At 39.5% G+C, this 16,059-nt stretch overlaps 1 protein-coding gene across 6 annotated transcripts in view; it reads right to left on the bottom strand.

Moving 5' to 3' along the window:
* The window catches only part of st3gal3a (ST3 beta-galactoside alpha-2,3-sialyltransferase 3a), a 63,318-nt gene that overhangs the window by 15,775 nt on the left and 31,484 nt on the right, over positions 1-16,059 (bottom strand). For all 6 annotated transcript variants that reach the window (XR_014538036.1, XR_014538037.1, XM_083569843.1 and 3 more), the window contains 5 exons: positions 14,989-15,031; positions 12,299-12,391; positions 7,331-7,425; positions 378-441; positions 163-258 (listed from right to left, as the gene is read on the bottom strand). Coding sequence is in view for 4 of the 6 variants with exons in the window: in XM_083569843.1 (XP_083425969.1) it covers positions 163-258; positions 378-441; positions 7,331-7,425; positions 12,299-12,391; positions 14,989-15,031 (391 nt within the window). In the remaining 2 variants the exon portion in view is untranslated. The remainder of the gene's footprint in view (positions 1-162; positions 259-377; positions 442-7,330; positions 7,426-12,298; positions 12,392-14,988; positions 15,032-16,059) is intronic.

The following is a 16,059-nucleotide window of genomic DNA, read 5'->3' as shown; positions in this document are numbered from 1 at the left end:
TCCCAGAAGAGTGGAGGGGAATTATAAGAGCAAATTGATACTAAATGTGGAATGCAAATGCTCAAAAATCACATACCATACTTAGACCAGGTGACCCATATATATTGGTATACACAAAAGCAACACAATCAAATTCTAGGTATCTATGCATCTATGACTTACCTTACGACCACATCGTATTCATCAATTTTAGAGCCTAGAGACTTGTTAAAAAGGATCCCCCCATTTCCAACGATGATGCACCTCTTACAGCTCAATCTGCATGAGAAATACAGCAGACAGACAGCAAAAACAATGTGAAATCAACACCGATTAGGAAAAGGACAATATGTAACTGAACATGCAGCTTTATCACAAAGAGTAGGAAAAAGCAAAACCTGTCAAGTTCATCTCCAAGCCCGTAGTTTTTTGTTTCATCTAAAATAACAGTGATCATATTTTCTGTGGAGAGAGAACAATGTCCAGAATTATGAGCAAAATTTATTCCATGCAGACTTGTGTGAGTAGAGTCCTAGATCTCTCCCTAACATTCAAGCTAACTCCAAACTCCCAACATTAGTTATTATTAAATAAAGTTCAAATCATGATAAAGTAATTATGTAGGTGATATTTTTTTATTGCACAACAGGCAACAGTGTCACTGTATTCAAATGACTTTTATAATTTAGAAATTAACGATAAGCTCATTTACAGAAGATGATTGCTGAATTTAGTCTTCAGTGGTGGGTGGAAAATACTGACAGCGGTACATTGCAGAACATTATTACTTAAAGGAAATGATGAGTTTCCTGTTCTTTGCATTTCACAACACTAGAAACTCTCATGGGGTCATTGACTTGAATGCCACACTGCAGTTTAAATGTCACAGAGGAACTAGGCTAATTAAAAACATTTTATGCTGAGTGCACACTACATGATATTCACACCATTTTAAAGCTGCTGACTATTTCACACTACATGACTTCCAATAAGTTGCTTGCACTTTATGCTGAGATGCACACATTATCTGCCACCCAGAGATCCCCCAAATCCTGCTTTCTCACAGAGATAAACTTAGAAGCTGTCGATCCTGCGAATGAGAATATGTTCGGAAACAAGAAAAAGGGTGGAGGAAATTCTGCTTGGTGAGACATTTCCAGTGTCTAGTTAAAAGAAATAGAGCTATTTTTAAACGGTGTGCTGGAAAGAATCACGTCAAGTTTGTGTTTATTTTGTTCTGTTCCTAACTACCGTTAGGGGAAGACATGCCAAATAAGTTGTTTCAGAAGTGATAGTACTGTGGATGAGAAGCTTGATACAGGGTTCTGAGGCACAGAAGAGCGGATGTTTACAGAGGGATACACGACACGATTCATTGTGGAAATAGAACTGAAATGTGCTTAAAAATGTCTGAGGCTACACGTCTCTTGCAGACAGGGAACGAGACACGAGACGCAATTAGACGGTGAGAAGAATCGCCTGAAGACGCGGAGCACCAAAATAACACGGTGACTTGATGATCTACTCATGCACACTTTATTTATACTGTAATAATCAATATTGCACTACTATAACTGTTGCACATACTTCATATAATAGCCTTCTTTTTTTGCAACCTATCATTTTGCACATGTATATAACTCTTTTCATAACACACTGTATACAAACATCGCATTTATTGCACCATTAAAGACCATTGTACTCGTTCTATATATAATATATAATCCCCTTTCTGTGTACAGTTTATTTATATTCATACATTTATCATATTTATTCCTATACATCTCATAACCTAGCCTTACCAACCTGTACATATGTAAATATTTTATTTACTAATGCACTACTGGTTAGGTGCTAAATCTATTTCTTTGCCTTGTACCATAATATGTGCAATAGCAATAAAGTTGATTCTAATCTAATCCAATCTAATAATCAGGGAAACAATCTTGCAGAATGCACCAAGCATAAAAGGACTAAAACCATTTTTATCAAAGAGTTTTATTTAAATGTTTCTCTTACATAGGATTTATACAGATTAAAATGTTGAACATTGATCATTACAAACAGTTTAAGTTAGAAAAAATGGATGGATGGATGGATTTTAATGTGCACAGTCATATGTACTGCTCAGTGTGCATCTATTAATGTGTTTTAAAAAAAAAAATTTTAATAAAAAAAAAAAAAAAACATAACCAGAAAAACTTTTTCTTTCTTTCACTCACACTCACACTCACACCCACACCCACACCCACACCCACACCCACACCCACAAAAAAACCTTTACTGCAGGAGCTCTTAACATCATTCAGAACTCTTTTTAAGCATTCAAGAACAAACAAACATTACAATATTTTTAATTGTAGATTACATATAAATGGCTAATATTATGCAACATGTAATTTCAGTCCACTTACACTGATCTACAAAGAGAAAGCCTCAGAAATTAAAGTAGTAAGTTTACCAGAATTGGGCCACTAACGAAGGAAATTTAAGTCCTGAGTATTAGTTGCTTCCAGTTTCCAAGACTCAACCCAGCCATTATGGATGCACAAGCCAGTGCACTCTTAGTGCCGGTCCCCAGCCCGGGTAAATGGGGAGGGTTGCGTTAGGAAGGGCATCCAGCGTAAAACGTGCCAAATCAAATATGCGGATCACAAATGAGAATTTCATACCGGATCGGTCGAGGGTCGGGTTAACAACGACCGCCACAGGTATCGTTAGCCGACAGGGTACCGGTGGAAATTGGGCTACTGTTGGCCGAAGGAGGAGAAGGAGAGGTGGAAGACATCTACAGAGAGGGCAGGGAAAGAGCAGTGTAGGAGAGTAGAGGTTAGGGTTGGTACTTTAAATGTTGGTACTATGACGGGTAAAGGGAGAGAGGTAGCTGATATGATGGAGAGGAGAAAGGTAGATATGTTGTGTGTTCAGGAGACCAAGTGGAAAGGGAGTAAGACCAGGAACATTGGAGGTGGGTTTAAACTGTTTTATCATGGTGTGGATGGAAAGAGAAATGGTGTAGGGGTGATTCTGAAGGAAGAGTACAGTAAGAGTGTAGTGGAGGTGAAGAGAGTTTCTGATAGGGTGATGATCGTGAAGGTGGAAGTTGAAGGGATGATGATAAATGTCATCAGTGCCTTTGCTCCACAAGTTGGCTGTGAGATGGAGGAGAAGGAAAGATTCTGGAGTGAATTAGATGAATTGGTAGATGGTGTACCTAGGAAAGAACGATTGGTGATTGGGGCAGACTTTAATGGGCATGTAGGTGAAGGGAACAGAAGGGATGAGAAGGTGATGGGTAGGTATGGTTTTAAACAGAGGAATGTGGAAGGGCAGATGGTGGGTGATTTTGCTAAAAGGATGGAAATGGCAGTGGTGAACACGTATTTTAAGAAAAAGGAGGATCATAGGATGACGTATAAGAGTGGAGAAAGGTGCACACAGGTGGACTATGTGCTATGCAGGAAATGCAACCTGAAGGAGATTGGAGACTGTAAGGTGTTGGCAGGGGACAGTGTAGCTAGACAGCATCGGATGGTGGTCTGTAGGATGGTTTTGGAGGTGGAGAAGAAGAGGATAAGAGTGAGGACTGAAAGAAGAATAAAATGGTGGAAACTGAAGGAGGAAGAGTGTAGTGTGAGGTTCAGGGAAGAGGTCAGACAGGGGTTCGGTGGTGGTGAAGAGGTGTTGGGTGATTGGGCAACTACTGCAGGAGTGATGAGGAAGACAGCTAGAAAAGTACTTGGGGTGACATCTGGAAATAGAAAGCAAGACAAGGAGATGTGGTGGTGGAATGAGGAAGTGCAGGAGAGCATAAGGAGAAAGAGGTTGGCAAAACAAAAGTGGGATAGACAGAGTGATGAGAAAAGTAGGCAGGAGTACAAGGAGATGCGGCAGCAGGTTAAAAGGGATGGACTCACTCTCATCCTCTTCTTCTCCACCTCCAAAACCATCCTACAGACCACCATCTGATGCTGAAAGCCAAGGAAAAGGCATATGAGGAGCTGTATGAGAGGTTGGACACTAAGGAAGGAGAAAAGGATTTATACCGATTGGCCAAGCAGAGGGACCGAGCTGGGAAGGATGTACTGCAAGTTAGAGCAGTAAAGGATTGAGAGGGAAATGTGTTGACTAGTGAGGAAAGTGTGTTAAGAAGGTGGAGGGAGTATTTTGAGCAGCTGATGAATGAGGAAAATCAGAGAGAGAGAAGGTTGGATGATGTGGAGTTGGTGAAGCAGGATGTAGATAGGATTAGTAAGGAGGAAGTGAGAGCAGCGATTAAGAGGATGAAGAATGGAAAGTCGGTTGGACCAGATGACATACCGGTAGAAGCGTGGAGATGTTTAGGAGAGATGGCAGTGGAGTTTTTAACCAGATTGTTTAACAGGATTTTGGAAGGTGAGAAGATGCCTGAGGAATGGAGAAGGAGTGTGCTGGTACCGATCTTTAAGCATAAGGGTGATTTGCAGACCTGCAGTAACTACAGGGGAATTAAGTTGATCAGTCACACCATGAAGTTATGGGAAAGAGTAGTGGAAGCCAGGCTGAGGGAAGAGGTGACCATCTGTGAGCAACAGTATGGTTTCATGCCGAGGAAGAGCACCAAAGACGCATTATTTGATTCGAGGATGTTGATGGAGAAGTATAGAGAAGGACAGAAGGAATTGCATTGTGTATTTGTGGATTTAGAGAAAGCGTACGACAGAGTGCCAAGAGAGGAGTTGTGGTATTGTATGAGGAAGGCAGGTGTGTCAGAGAAGTATGTGAGGGTGGTGCAGGACATGTATGAGGACAGTGTGACAGCAGTGAAGTGTGCAGTAGGAAAGTCAGACTGGTTCAGGGTGAAGGTTAGACTGCATCAAGGATCGGCCCTGAGCCCTTTCCTGTTTGCAGTGGTGATGGACAGGTTGACGGACGATGTCAGACAGGAGTCTCCCTGAACTATAATGTTTGCAGATGATATTGTGATTTGTGGTAAGAGTAGGGAGCAGGTTGAGAAGAGCCTGGAGAGGTGGAGATATGCGCTGCAGAGAAGGGGAATGAAAGTCAGTAGGAGTAAGACAGAGTACATGTGTGTGAATGAGAGGGAGGGCAGTGGAGTGATGCGGTTGCAGGGAAAAGAGGTGGAGAAGGTGGAGGAGTTCAGGTACCTGGGGTCAACAGTGTAAAGTAATGGAGAGTGTGTTAGGGAAGTAAAGAAAAGAGTGCGGGCAGGGTGGAGAAGAGTAACAGGAGTGATTTGTGATAGTAGGGTATCTGCAAAAATGAAAGGGAAAGTTTATAGGACTGTGGTGAGACTTGCGATGTTGTATGGATTAGAGACAGTGGCATTGAGTAAAAGACAGGAGGTGGAGCTGGAGGTAGCAGAGCTGAAGATGTTGAGGTTTTCGTTGGGAGTGACGAGGATGGATAAGATTAGACATGAGTTTATTAGAGGGACAGCGCATGTAGGATGTTTTGGTGACAAGGTGAGGGAGGCGAGAATGAAATGGTTTGGACATGTGCAAAGGAGGGACATGAATTATATTGGTAGAAGAATGCTGAGGATGGAGCCACCAGGTAGGAGGAAAAGAGGAAGGCCAAGGAGGAGGTTCATGGATGTGGTGAGGGAAGACATGCAGGTAGTTGGTGTGAAAGAGGCAGATGTAGAGGACAGGGTGGTATAGAGACAGATGATCCGCTGTGGCGACCCCTAATGAGAGAAGAAGAAGAAGAAGGTTCCAAGACTCAGCTTCAGGTCAAAATTGCATCAAAATAATTCAAAACTAGAAGGGGGCTGTGCGATTATGCTCCACGAATTTTCAGCAAAATGTGAAATTTCTTTGTAGAACTGTTGTATAAAAGCGATAGCACACTTGCAAACGGACGGTTATGCTAAATATGAGCACATCTGCAACAGATTTACTGTCTTTGTCAATTTAACTGGCAACAAAAGTGAGTACACCCTAAGTGATAACAGCTGCATCTTGTATTATAGCAGTTCAAACTTGGTGTTTTGAGTACAATTCTCTCATATTGACCACTGGATGTTCAACATGGCACCTCATGGCCAAGAATTCTCTGAGGATCTGAGAATTAGAATTGTTGCTCTCCACAAAGATGGCCTAGGCTACAAGAAAATCGGTAACACCCTGAAACTTAGTTACAGTACAGTAGCCATGGTCATACAAAGGTTTTCCAAGACAGAGACAGAGGCATGAGTGCAGCCAGCATTGCTTTAGAGGTTGCAGAAGCGGAAGTTGTCATTGCTCAGACCATACTCAGACTCAGTTTGCATGGCTGTCGTCTCGGAAGGAAGTCTTTTCTGAAGCTGGCTAACAAGAAGACAACCTGTCCAAGAGCACAAATTACTGGAACCATGTCCTGTGGTCTGATGAGGCCAATATAAACTTGTTTGGCTCAGATGGGGTCCAGCATGTGTGGTGACGACCAAGAAAATTGTGTCTTGCCTACAGTCAAGCATGGTAGTGTTAGCATCATGGTCTGGAGCTGCATGAGAGCTGCAGTTAAATGAGGGCAAACATGAATTCCAAGTTGTACTGTGACATTCTGAAGCAGAACATGATGCCCTCCTTTCAAAAACTGGGCCAAAAGGCAGTTTTCCAACATGAAATCTTCCTAAAAACACAGCACCAAGATGACAACTGCCTTGAGGAAGGCGATTGAGTGGCCAAGTACAGTGCATCCAGAAAGTACTTAAAGCGCTTAACTTTTTCCACATTTTGTTATGTTACAGCCTTATTCCAATTTGTTTGTAGAATTTCCTCAAAAGTATTCACAGCTTTGACCATGATACAAAAAATTTAGCTCAGGTGCATCCTGTTCTCACTGATCAATATTGAGATGTTTCTACAAGTTGATTTGGAAAGGCACACCCCTGTCTATATATGGTCTCACAGTTAACAATCCATGTAAGAGCACAAATCACGGCAATCGACACTTCACTTCATTTTTTTTCCAGCTATTTAGACAATAATGCTGTATATTGAGTTATTTTCAGAGGACAGTAAATCTGTACTGCTATACAAGCTGCACACTGACTACTCTAAAATAGATCCAAGTTTTATTTCTATACTACTGTCTCTTGAGAAGAAATACTAAAACGAGCTGAAATGTGGGGGGCGCGCTCACTATACATGCTACACTATACATGCTGTGGGGAACAGCACAAAGGAGAGAAGTCACAATGCCAGTTCTTATTTTCTGCATGTAAGGCCTGCGAACCGTGAGCAGTGCATGAATTGTAGTTACAGAAAAATAATAATTCAAATGAAGATCTGATGGCAGTAGCTGTTATTTCCTGTGTAAGTAACTTGAGATAAAAAACAATGGGTGTAGAGGTACACACTCCTACCTTGTGTTTTTATCCCGAAAGGTGGGGGGTAGTTGCTGATCTTCGACATGCGTTTAAAATTCAGGTCAAGGAACATGGGGGCCGGTTTCACAAACCTGCAAAAGCACAGGAGGAATTAAAGGTAAATAAGGAGGAGAGAGAGAGAGAGAGAGAGAGAGAAAGAGAGAGAGAGAGAGAGAATGAAACTATGAAGAAGAAAATGTTATAATGCGTGGCCTCCCAGGACTTCCATAGAAATTATTTGCCAATGCAAAAAAAAAGTGTTACAAGTTTGTTTAGTTACATATAATGTTGTTCCAACAGCCACAAATGTTCTCTTACCTGCTTCCCTTTTTCCCCCTCACTTTCAAAGTAAAGCACGTCTGCCTGAAGCCATTCTCGTGTTAAAAATGTACTTGTTAATTAGTGCTCTTACTGGATGTTTGTTCCATTTGATGCACATGAAAAATCAACAGTAACGCACATTTTCATACGTTTATGTGAAACATTACCCATACGAGTGCCTGAAGAAGATATTTCTATTCAATTTTATAGTAAAGGTACCATCCCTGTTTAAACGCATTTATAAAATGTTCAGCCAGAAACTGAGACTTCAACAGCACTAGGATATGAATGCCCTGACCAATTATTACAGCTTTTCGTAACCAACACTCCCTCTGCTACATACTGCTCAAGTTGAACAAACCTGATTAAACAAGTGTCGCTGACATATGAAACCACAATATTCTGTTCACAAAAAAAAAAAAAAAAGAGGAGAAAGAAACGAAGAGAAGCACAGCAGAAACTGTCGTCAATACACCGGAGGACTAATTGCAGCACTACACTACACTAGCATACACTGCACACGTTTGGTACAAGGCTGTGTTATAAACTGTGTGTTACTCGTTTGTTCGCCATACAGCCTCTGTGAGTGATTATCACTCTGACCCTTTTAATCAGGACTGAATCGGTACCGATTGTCCACTTCGATCAAGCACGACCACAATTATTCAACACCGTTATGAAACCAACGACTTGTTGGCCTGGAGAAGTCCTGTCAGCACTTTAGTTATGATCCGCAGAAATCCGGCCGACGCATAAGAATGTGGTAATAACGCAGGTGCTCGCTGTCCATTCCCACAAACGCTGAGAATTAAACCCCAACGAGCAGCTCTGGAATTCCTCACAGCTCTGTGCTTTAAGTGAGGCGGACAAGGGTTCACCAAGCGCCCCGTGACCCTGAATATCACCTCCACACACACACAAACACGTACTTATTACTGCCGGCTCCTGGTCAGACATACTAAGAACAGATGCAATGCTTTGTTCTGCAAGTAGAACATGCTTCTGGAACAACCTTATTTCCATTCAGTCAATGCAATCGGATATTATCAGCGTGCGCCATCTTACTCCTCTCACTTCTGAGCTGCTTGGAAATTCCCTCAAGACTCCCTAGACAGAGAAGCTATTATGTAGCTCTATGTTTCATGTCATGATTGGAGAAAAAATATGGATGCTGCACCTCCAACAAACATTTAAATAACAACACATTATAGCAGTGCACAAAAAAACGATATGAATATAGGATTTATTAGTTTAACAGCCTGAAAAACTGATACTACGGTTAAAAACCGACGCGATTGTGTGCGTGCGCGTTGGGCAGAGAATGAGTTTTTACACAAGAATGTCTTCCAGTACTTAAGAGCAGACATCCCTCAAAAGTGATGCTTTGTCACCTCAGTGCATCAGTAGGTTGCTAATCTCAGCAAACCATTGTTATAACCCAGGTTAAAGAAATTCGAACGAGTGAGCAACTTCTCGTTTTTTGAAATTATTATAATTATTGGTGAAAATAAAGAAATAAATTAAATAAAACCCCGTATTAGCTGTATACTTGAAAAAATTAAAATCCCATTGTGCACATTCACTGTGAGCAATTAATGACATCTGATGATAACTTTCCCTGTATTACATTTTAAAACTGACACAGCGACACAGGGAATTTCACGGATTCTCGTACTTCTACTTGTATATTACTGCATCTAAATAAAACTGACTGCATTACCAGTCATTACCAAACTTAAACCTTAACAATCAACACCACGTTGGTCATATTATATTCTATTTATGATTATGATTCTCAGTCATGCAGGTGCGGTTATTTGAAATGTGATTCATTTCAGCTAATCTATTCTGTTCTATACTGTTGATTCAAGTCCTCTAATCTATTTGGTCAAATTCTTTTTTTTTTCTCAAGAACCAAGAAACTATTTTTACATCAACAACATTTACGTGTTTTCTGAACTTTATATACTTTTCTCCAAGATGCACGTTTCCCTCTAGGTGCCCATTAGGGGGTGCTACAATGTCCATAGCAAAAAAAAAAAAAAAAAAAAAACTCATTATTGATTTTTTTTAATAAGGAAAGGATTATGTACAGGCACACCAATACAGAGTTTAAAAAAAGCACTAAAAAACCTGTGAAAGCCAAAATCTGCATCATCACAGCATCAGTGATTTAACATCCGCCTCCACGTCAGAATCATATGGCTTTAGGTGAGGTAACAAGGCGAACAGTTAAATCTGCATGGTTATATGCGTTTTTTCCTGCTACATTCATACATCTTATACAAAAAAAGTGCAGTATCTGCACTATATGGACAAAAGTATTGGGACTTTTCCAGTCACGTGTGTCTTTTCCCCAAATTGTTACCTCAATGTTGAAGGCATACAATTATGTCTTTGGGTGTGGTGGCATTAAATTTTTCCTCTACTTGAACTAGGATATGGTTTGCATGAATTGAAGTGGAAGATCTTGACTTGCTGCAGAGCTCTGACCTCAACCCTATTGAACACCTTTGGGATGAATTGAAACACTGACTGCACCCCAGGCCTCCTTACCCTACATCAGTACCTGCCTTTACTAACATCCTTGTGGCTAAATTAACACAAATCTCCACAACCACAGTTCAGAATCTAGTGGAACATCTTCACAGAAAAGTAGAGGTTACATACAAGCAAATGGGGACTCGGTATGTGGAATGGGATGTTCGGAAAGCACGTGGAAAGTCTTACGGTCAGGTGTCCACAAACATTTTTTCCTATAGTGCATGTTTTTGCAATGCTCACAGTTCATTAAAGTGCATATTTCACACCAGACAACATGGTGGTGGTGTTCTACCTCTAAAACCGCTAAATTAATCATCAATAATCTCGCTCAGCACAATCAATACTGATGAATAAAATGTACACAAGTTGACGTACGCAGTGCAACATGCAGCGTAGAGTGCAAGGAAATACTCATTAGCAGTCACGGCTCTTTATGCCCTAAAGGCTTTATGGTTAATCTAGTTTGTTTTTCCACGTCCTCGGCTCACGTCTGAAGTCAAACTCAGTTAGAGCGCACTCGGGGCACGTTCAACTACGCGTGTCAGATGTAAATTACATGGCTAACTAAGCTTTGTAGGTTTAGTGTCTCAACAAACATTTAAGATGTAACGGCCTATTTAGTGTTACCATCTGGATCCACTTGCAGGCACCACACTCGCGCCGACCCGAGTCACACGCCCCAGCTCCCGTTTCTGAGCCAAGCTGACATCACCTGGCATTCTTATAAACTGTGGGAACGTTTGGTGCAAGGTCTAGTTGTAGCAAAACTTAATAATAAAAAACCCTCAAGTGACCTTAAATGCTGTTGTAGGAAGTAAGGAAAGCATTCAGCCAGCTATAGACGCCCAAAAATAAATATATCCTCAACTCTCCAGCAAAAGAGTGCGTCCATTATTACTGTAGACAATATACAAAAATTTTGATCATTCATTTACCAGTGTTCAGGGTTTCTGCAGGGTTAATTAAGTAAATTTAAGACTTTTTAAGACCTTTTTAAGACCATTTAGAATAAAATGTAAGACATAATCACAACATCAAAAACACACCCACACATATAGAACCATTTTTTTTCAAGCCAACTGTCGCTAAACATGCACTTCCCCATAACTGACAAAATAAAATCCGTTTTACACCTGTGGTACAATCCAGAGAGATTTGTGCCAGTGTTGCATTGGGTGTAGCATGTTGGGCTCATTTGTCGTTGTGATACATTGAAATATATTTGGACACGCACAAAAAAAGGAGCATTTCACTAAGCATTAGAGGTAGCGTTACATGGACATCAGATAATCAAGACCGGTTTAAAACTATTAAAGACCTAGCACAGCGAATTTAAGACTTTTTCATGTCTAAACTTTTGATTTTTTTTTTAGATAATTCTTTACTTTTTAAGACCCAAAAACCCTGAGTGTTGTGTTGTGCTCACATGCGCTCTAACATCATAGGAGTTTGATTATAAAAGACATACCAGAAGATAATATCTTAACCTTTAAACACAGTTGGACCACAAATATACACAGAAAACCAACCAAGCTGTTATCTGAACATCTCAAAAGAGACAGTCACCTCTTGCTTGTGTTATTAAAAATAAAAATTAACAACAGAGGAACTACTGTAGTTGTACCTGATACAAAGGTGTATTAGTTACGTACATTTACAGTACATTTACAGTGGCTTATAAGCAAATAAAAATTATTATTTCATTTCAAAAAGTCAGAAGAAAAAAGTGTAATCTGATTTTGTACGCTTATGCAATTCCTTTTAAAACAGAAAGTCGGCGTGACATCATGCTAAATAACTTGTACAAAAAGAGTTTTGATTCAATCGTTAGAATCATTATATACTAATTAATTGATATATATATATATATATATATATATATATATATATATATATATATATATATATATATATATATATATAATTTTATGCAATTGTATTATCAATTTTGACTAAATATAAAAGTTTTGGCCATGTGAGTTTTGTGTATGTATGTGCTTCTGCAGATCTGTGCTATTTTAGCACATGTTTTGATTAGAAGGCTTGATCATGACGTGCAGAAAAAAAGCGGGGAGTAAAAAAAACAGAACAAAAACTTACTTTGGATAGAGTGAGATCATCTTGAACTCCGAAAACCCAGGCTTACATTCTCCTTTACTCAAATTTCCATACTTGTACTGTAACTCCAGTGGCCTGCATAAAAAACAAAAGGGAAAAAAAAAAAAAAAAAAAGGAAACAGAAAATGTGAGGAAATCGCAGAAGCCCTCCTTTTACACTTTGTTGGTCAGAATCCCAGTGGCAATAAAAAAAAAAAATGCATCATATAATATCACAGCAATATTATAAACATTATTGGGCTACACTGACACTCTATGATGACCTAAGCTATTTTCCCTCTTGTTTTTATTCCTACTTTTTGTTTTGGAAAACAAAGTGAGTGTGTAATGAGGCGTTATCGAATTGCTAACAAGCTTGTATTATCTCTGAATACATCAACTTGCGTAAACCCTTCTGCCTTGTTTTGCAGAATTAATGAGGTTATTGGCCACGTTTTAAATCATTCGTAAAGACTAAAAAGATCCCGGCCTAGAGATTCTAATTAGAACAATGTTTAAAGACATTAAAAAAAAATGGCCTGTTAACATTAATGATTAAACGTTTTTAAAAAGTGCATTATACACACCTTCGCGGATCATTACCATCAATGCAAAATTTTTTAATAAAGAACACGCTATGCTCTAAACTAATAGAGAAATAATAAAAGAAATGTTTTGTTTTTTTTATTAGTCACACGTTGAGGTTTTGGGGTCAGTGCGACCTGAGTGTAGAGTTCAATTATTGAGGAACCAGCTGCAATGTGCTCCCACAATCCCTCTCCTCGAATTGGTACTGTCTCTACAATAATGAAGCCTAAGTGGCTGAGGTACTGTTTATTTTGCATTAGTCGCCCCGAACGTCTCCTGATTTCAAGTGAGATCTCTCATTAATACTCAGCAAAGCCCTGCGCAATAAGGCAACTTGTTGATGGACGTGATTTGTACAGGTGGACTTCACAGGGGAGATCACTTTTTTTTTCACTTTAGGCCTAGAAGACCTCCCATGGAGGACTGCAAGTAAGAATGTAGAAGAATTGAGAGGCGAATAAAGAAATTGGCAATTTATCAACAATGTCCTGCTGCAAAACATATTCAGCTGCTTCATTTATAACCTGCATAGCTCTGTACTGCTCAAACAAACAACTGGCCAAGATAGAAAATGCCATATTCGCGGTTTTAGAGGTCACACTGACTAAACACGTACTGGCAACCAGTGACTCACCAGAGTTTCACTTACTAAACATTACTTTAAAGACAAAAGGATTATGATTTTAAAAAATGGTGGTGGGGTCCTGAAGTTTTACATACATACATAAACACTGTTATTAGTTGTACATTATCGTGTTCGTAACAAGTCTTTAGGGACATGGCCGTTACACCTATATTTGGCATAATTATCTAAAATGTCTTTGTATGCTGTATTACTATGAAATGAAAGTCCAGTGTGCTGCAGCCTGCACAGTGTCTGATCTCACTAATGCTTTTGTGGCTAAACTGAAACAGTTCAAAAGTTAGTGGAAAGCCTTGCCCGAAGAGTTAAAATTATCTTTATAGAGTTCTAATGGGATGTTCAACAAACACACATTACTGCTGAAGTTAGACTTAACATTATGTGCGGTAAAGTGAATAACACTGATTATCTCTTCTTCATGGCACCTGTTAGTGGGTGAGATATATTAGGCAGCATGTGAACATTTTTTTCTCAAAGTTGATGTGTTAGAAGCAGGAAAAATGGACGAGCCGAAAAATTATTGAGTTTGACAAAGACCAGATTGTGATGCTAGACGACTGGGTCAGAGCATCTCCAAAACTGCAGCTCTTGTTGGATGTTCCTGGTCTGCAGTGGTCAGTATAAATTAAAAGTGGTCCATGTGTGGTCCTTATCCAACAGACAAGCTCCTGTAGTTCAAATTGCTGAAGAACATAATAATGTTAATGCTTGACGGGTCAGGACTGTTTTGGCAGCAAAACAGGAACTGACAATATTAGGCAGGTGGTTGTAATATTATGCCTGTATGGCGTGACACACAAAAACAGCAATCACCTTCGCCTTCTGCATGCACAAGTTTAAAGGATGCTATGATTAGAGAGAGAACATTTACAGCTCTTCTACCCAGAATGCAAGGCAATTTTGCTTTATTGGACATCTAGCCTGTGGCATTGCAAGAATTTGAATTTGTGTAAGAAATACACAGTGATGAAAAATACATGAAAAAAGGCTGACTTCTCAGCAAAATATCACTGCAGAGCAGTTAACAGTTCACTCGCCATGGCATACACTCTTGGCCTGTGATTGAATTGTTCATCCACAATGCCCACCTGCAACTGCAGAGTAATGCATGTGTGAAGGTGATTTTGTTTTTACAGCCTTGCAGAGCCACCATTTTTGGCCACCATGTGACCTCACACATGGTCCGAGTTCATTTGTTATCTAGCTCTGTAATCAAAGTAGTCGAACAGTCTGAAACACAAACTCACTATGTCATCGCTTCAAACACAATCCGTCTCTTGATCACGTCATCGCTTTATCCACACAAACCTACACTGCTGATATGATGGAATGTTTTATTTGAATAATATTCATACACACACACACACACACACACACACACACACACACACACACACACACACACACACATATATATATTTAGGATTACAGACATATAATCTCACAATAGTATGTTACTTACAGCTTTCCATCAGGCTTAATTAGGAATCCCTGCTTGTCATACACTAAAGAGAGAACAAACGAAACAAATTAGCAGAGTATACACACCCGAAAAAGAAAGCACAGAACAAGCACAAGAGGCAAAAAGCATAATTTCATATTCAGCGTGCCTGAGGGAAAAAAAGCAAGAGATTCATAGGATTTGTTTTTTGCCACCCAGACGTGTGGGGATAAAGGGGGAGGAATGGCACATGAATGTTTAGTTAATGCAGAGCAAGACATGCAGCATCGTCATGCTTCAATATCTCCGCACTTCCAACTGAAGCGTTCTTATAAATACCCTGGTATAGGATACAATCAAAAGGCTGGACATTAAAACAGTTTTAATCCATAAAAAAGAAAAAATATATATGTTTTACAAGATTGTACATTAAGAACACAAAAAAGGAATTAATGCAACAGACATGTAGCAGCAACTTAAATGAGGCATAGGAGTCATACATTTCATTTTGTGAATAAAAGCATAACAAGGATGCAGTTCTTAGTCAATATCAATATAAAGCAGAAACATACAGAAACAACAAAGCCTAAGCACATTGTTCATATACATATTTGAGTTAGAACTCAAAGACATGAGTCATGAGTTTACACAGAAAAGAGTATCTAGTATTAACTAGTATAATATATAAAACACACACAAAAAAAGTAATAAAAAAAAAATTACCTTTAAAAACCATAAGATTCATTAATCAGTGAAGTAGTTGATAAAACAATCCAGAAATAAATGACATTAAAAATAAAAAGTGTAGGACCAGACTTACTGTTCCTTGGTGTTTAAAGGGTTAAGCAATCATACAATTGCAAGATTAAGCATTCTGACAGGAGGGAAAAGAAAATTGGGGCAGGGGAAATAGTGCTGCTGGGAGCATCAAGCCATTTAGCATCTGTGCACTGCGTATTGCCATCATGGCTAGGAAATGCCGCAGGATGTGTGTTCGGGTTGAAAGCAGCTCAATCTGTGAAGCGATTGTCATTCTTACAAAGGTCACCGTGCTTCTGTCAGTACAGTAAAATAGGGAAATGAGTAGCAGTT

The sequence above is a fragment of the Silurus aristotelis genome (genome assembly GCF_946808225.1).
Source record: "Silurus aristotelis genome assembly, chromosome: 2".
Taxonomy (NCBI): domain Eukaryota; kingdom Metazoa; phylum Chordata; class Actinopteri; order Siluriformes; family Siluridae; genus Silurus; species Silurus aristotelis.
Note: the sequence above shows the minus strand (reverse complement) of the source record. Positions and strands in the feature narration are given on the sequence as shown.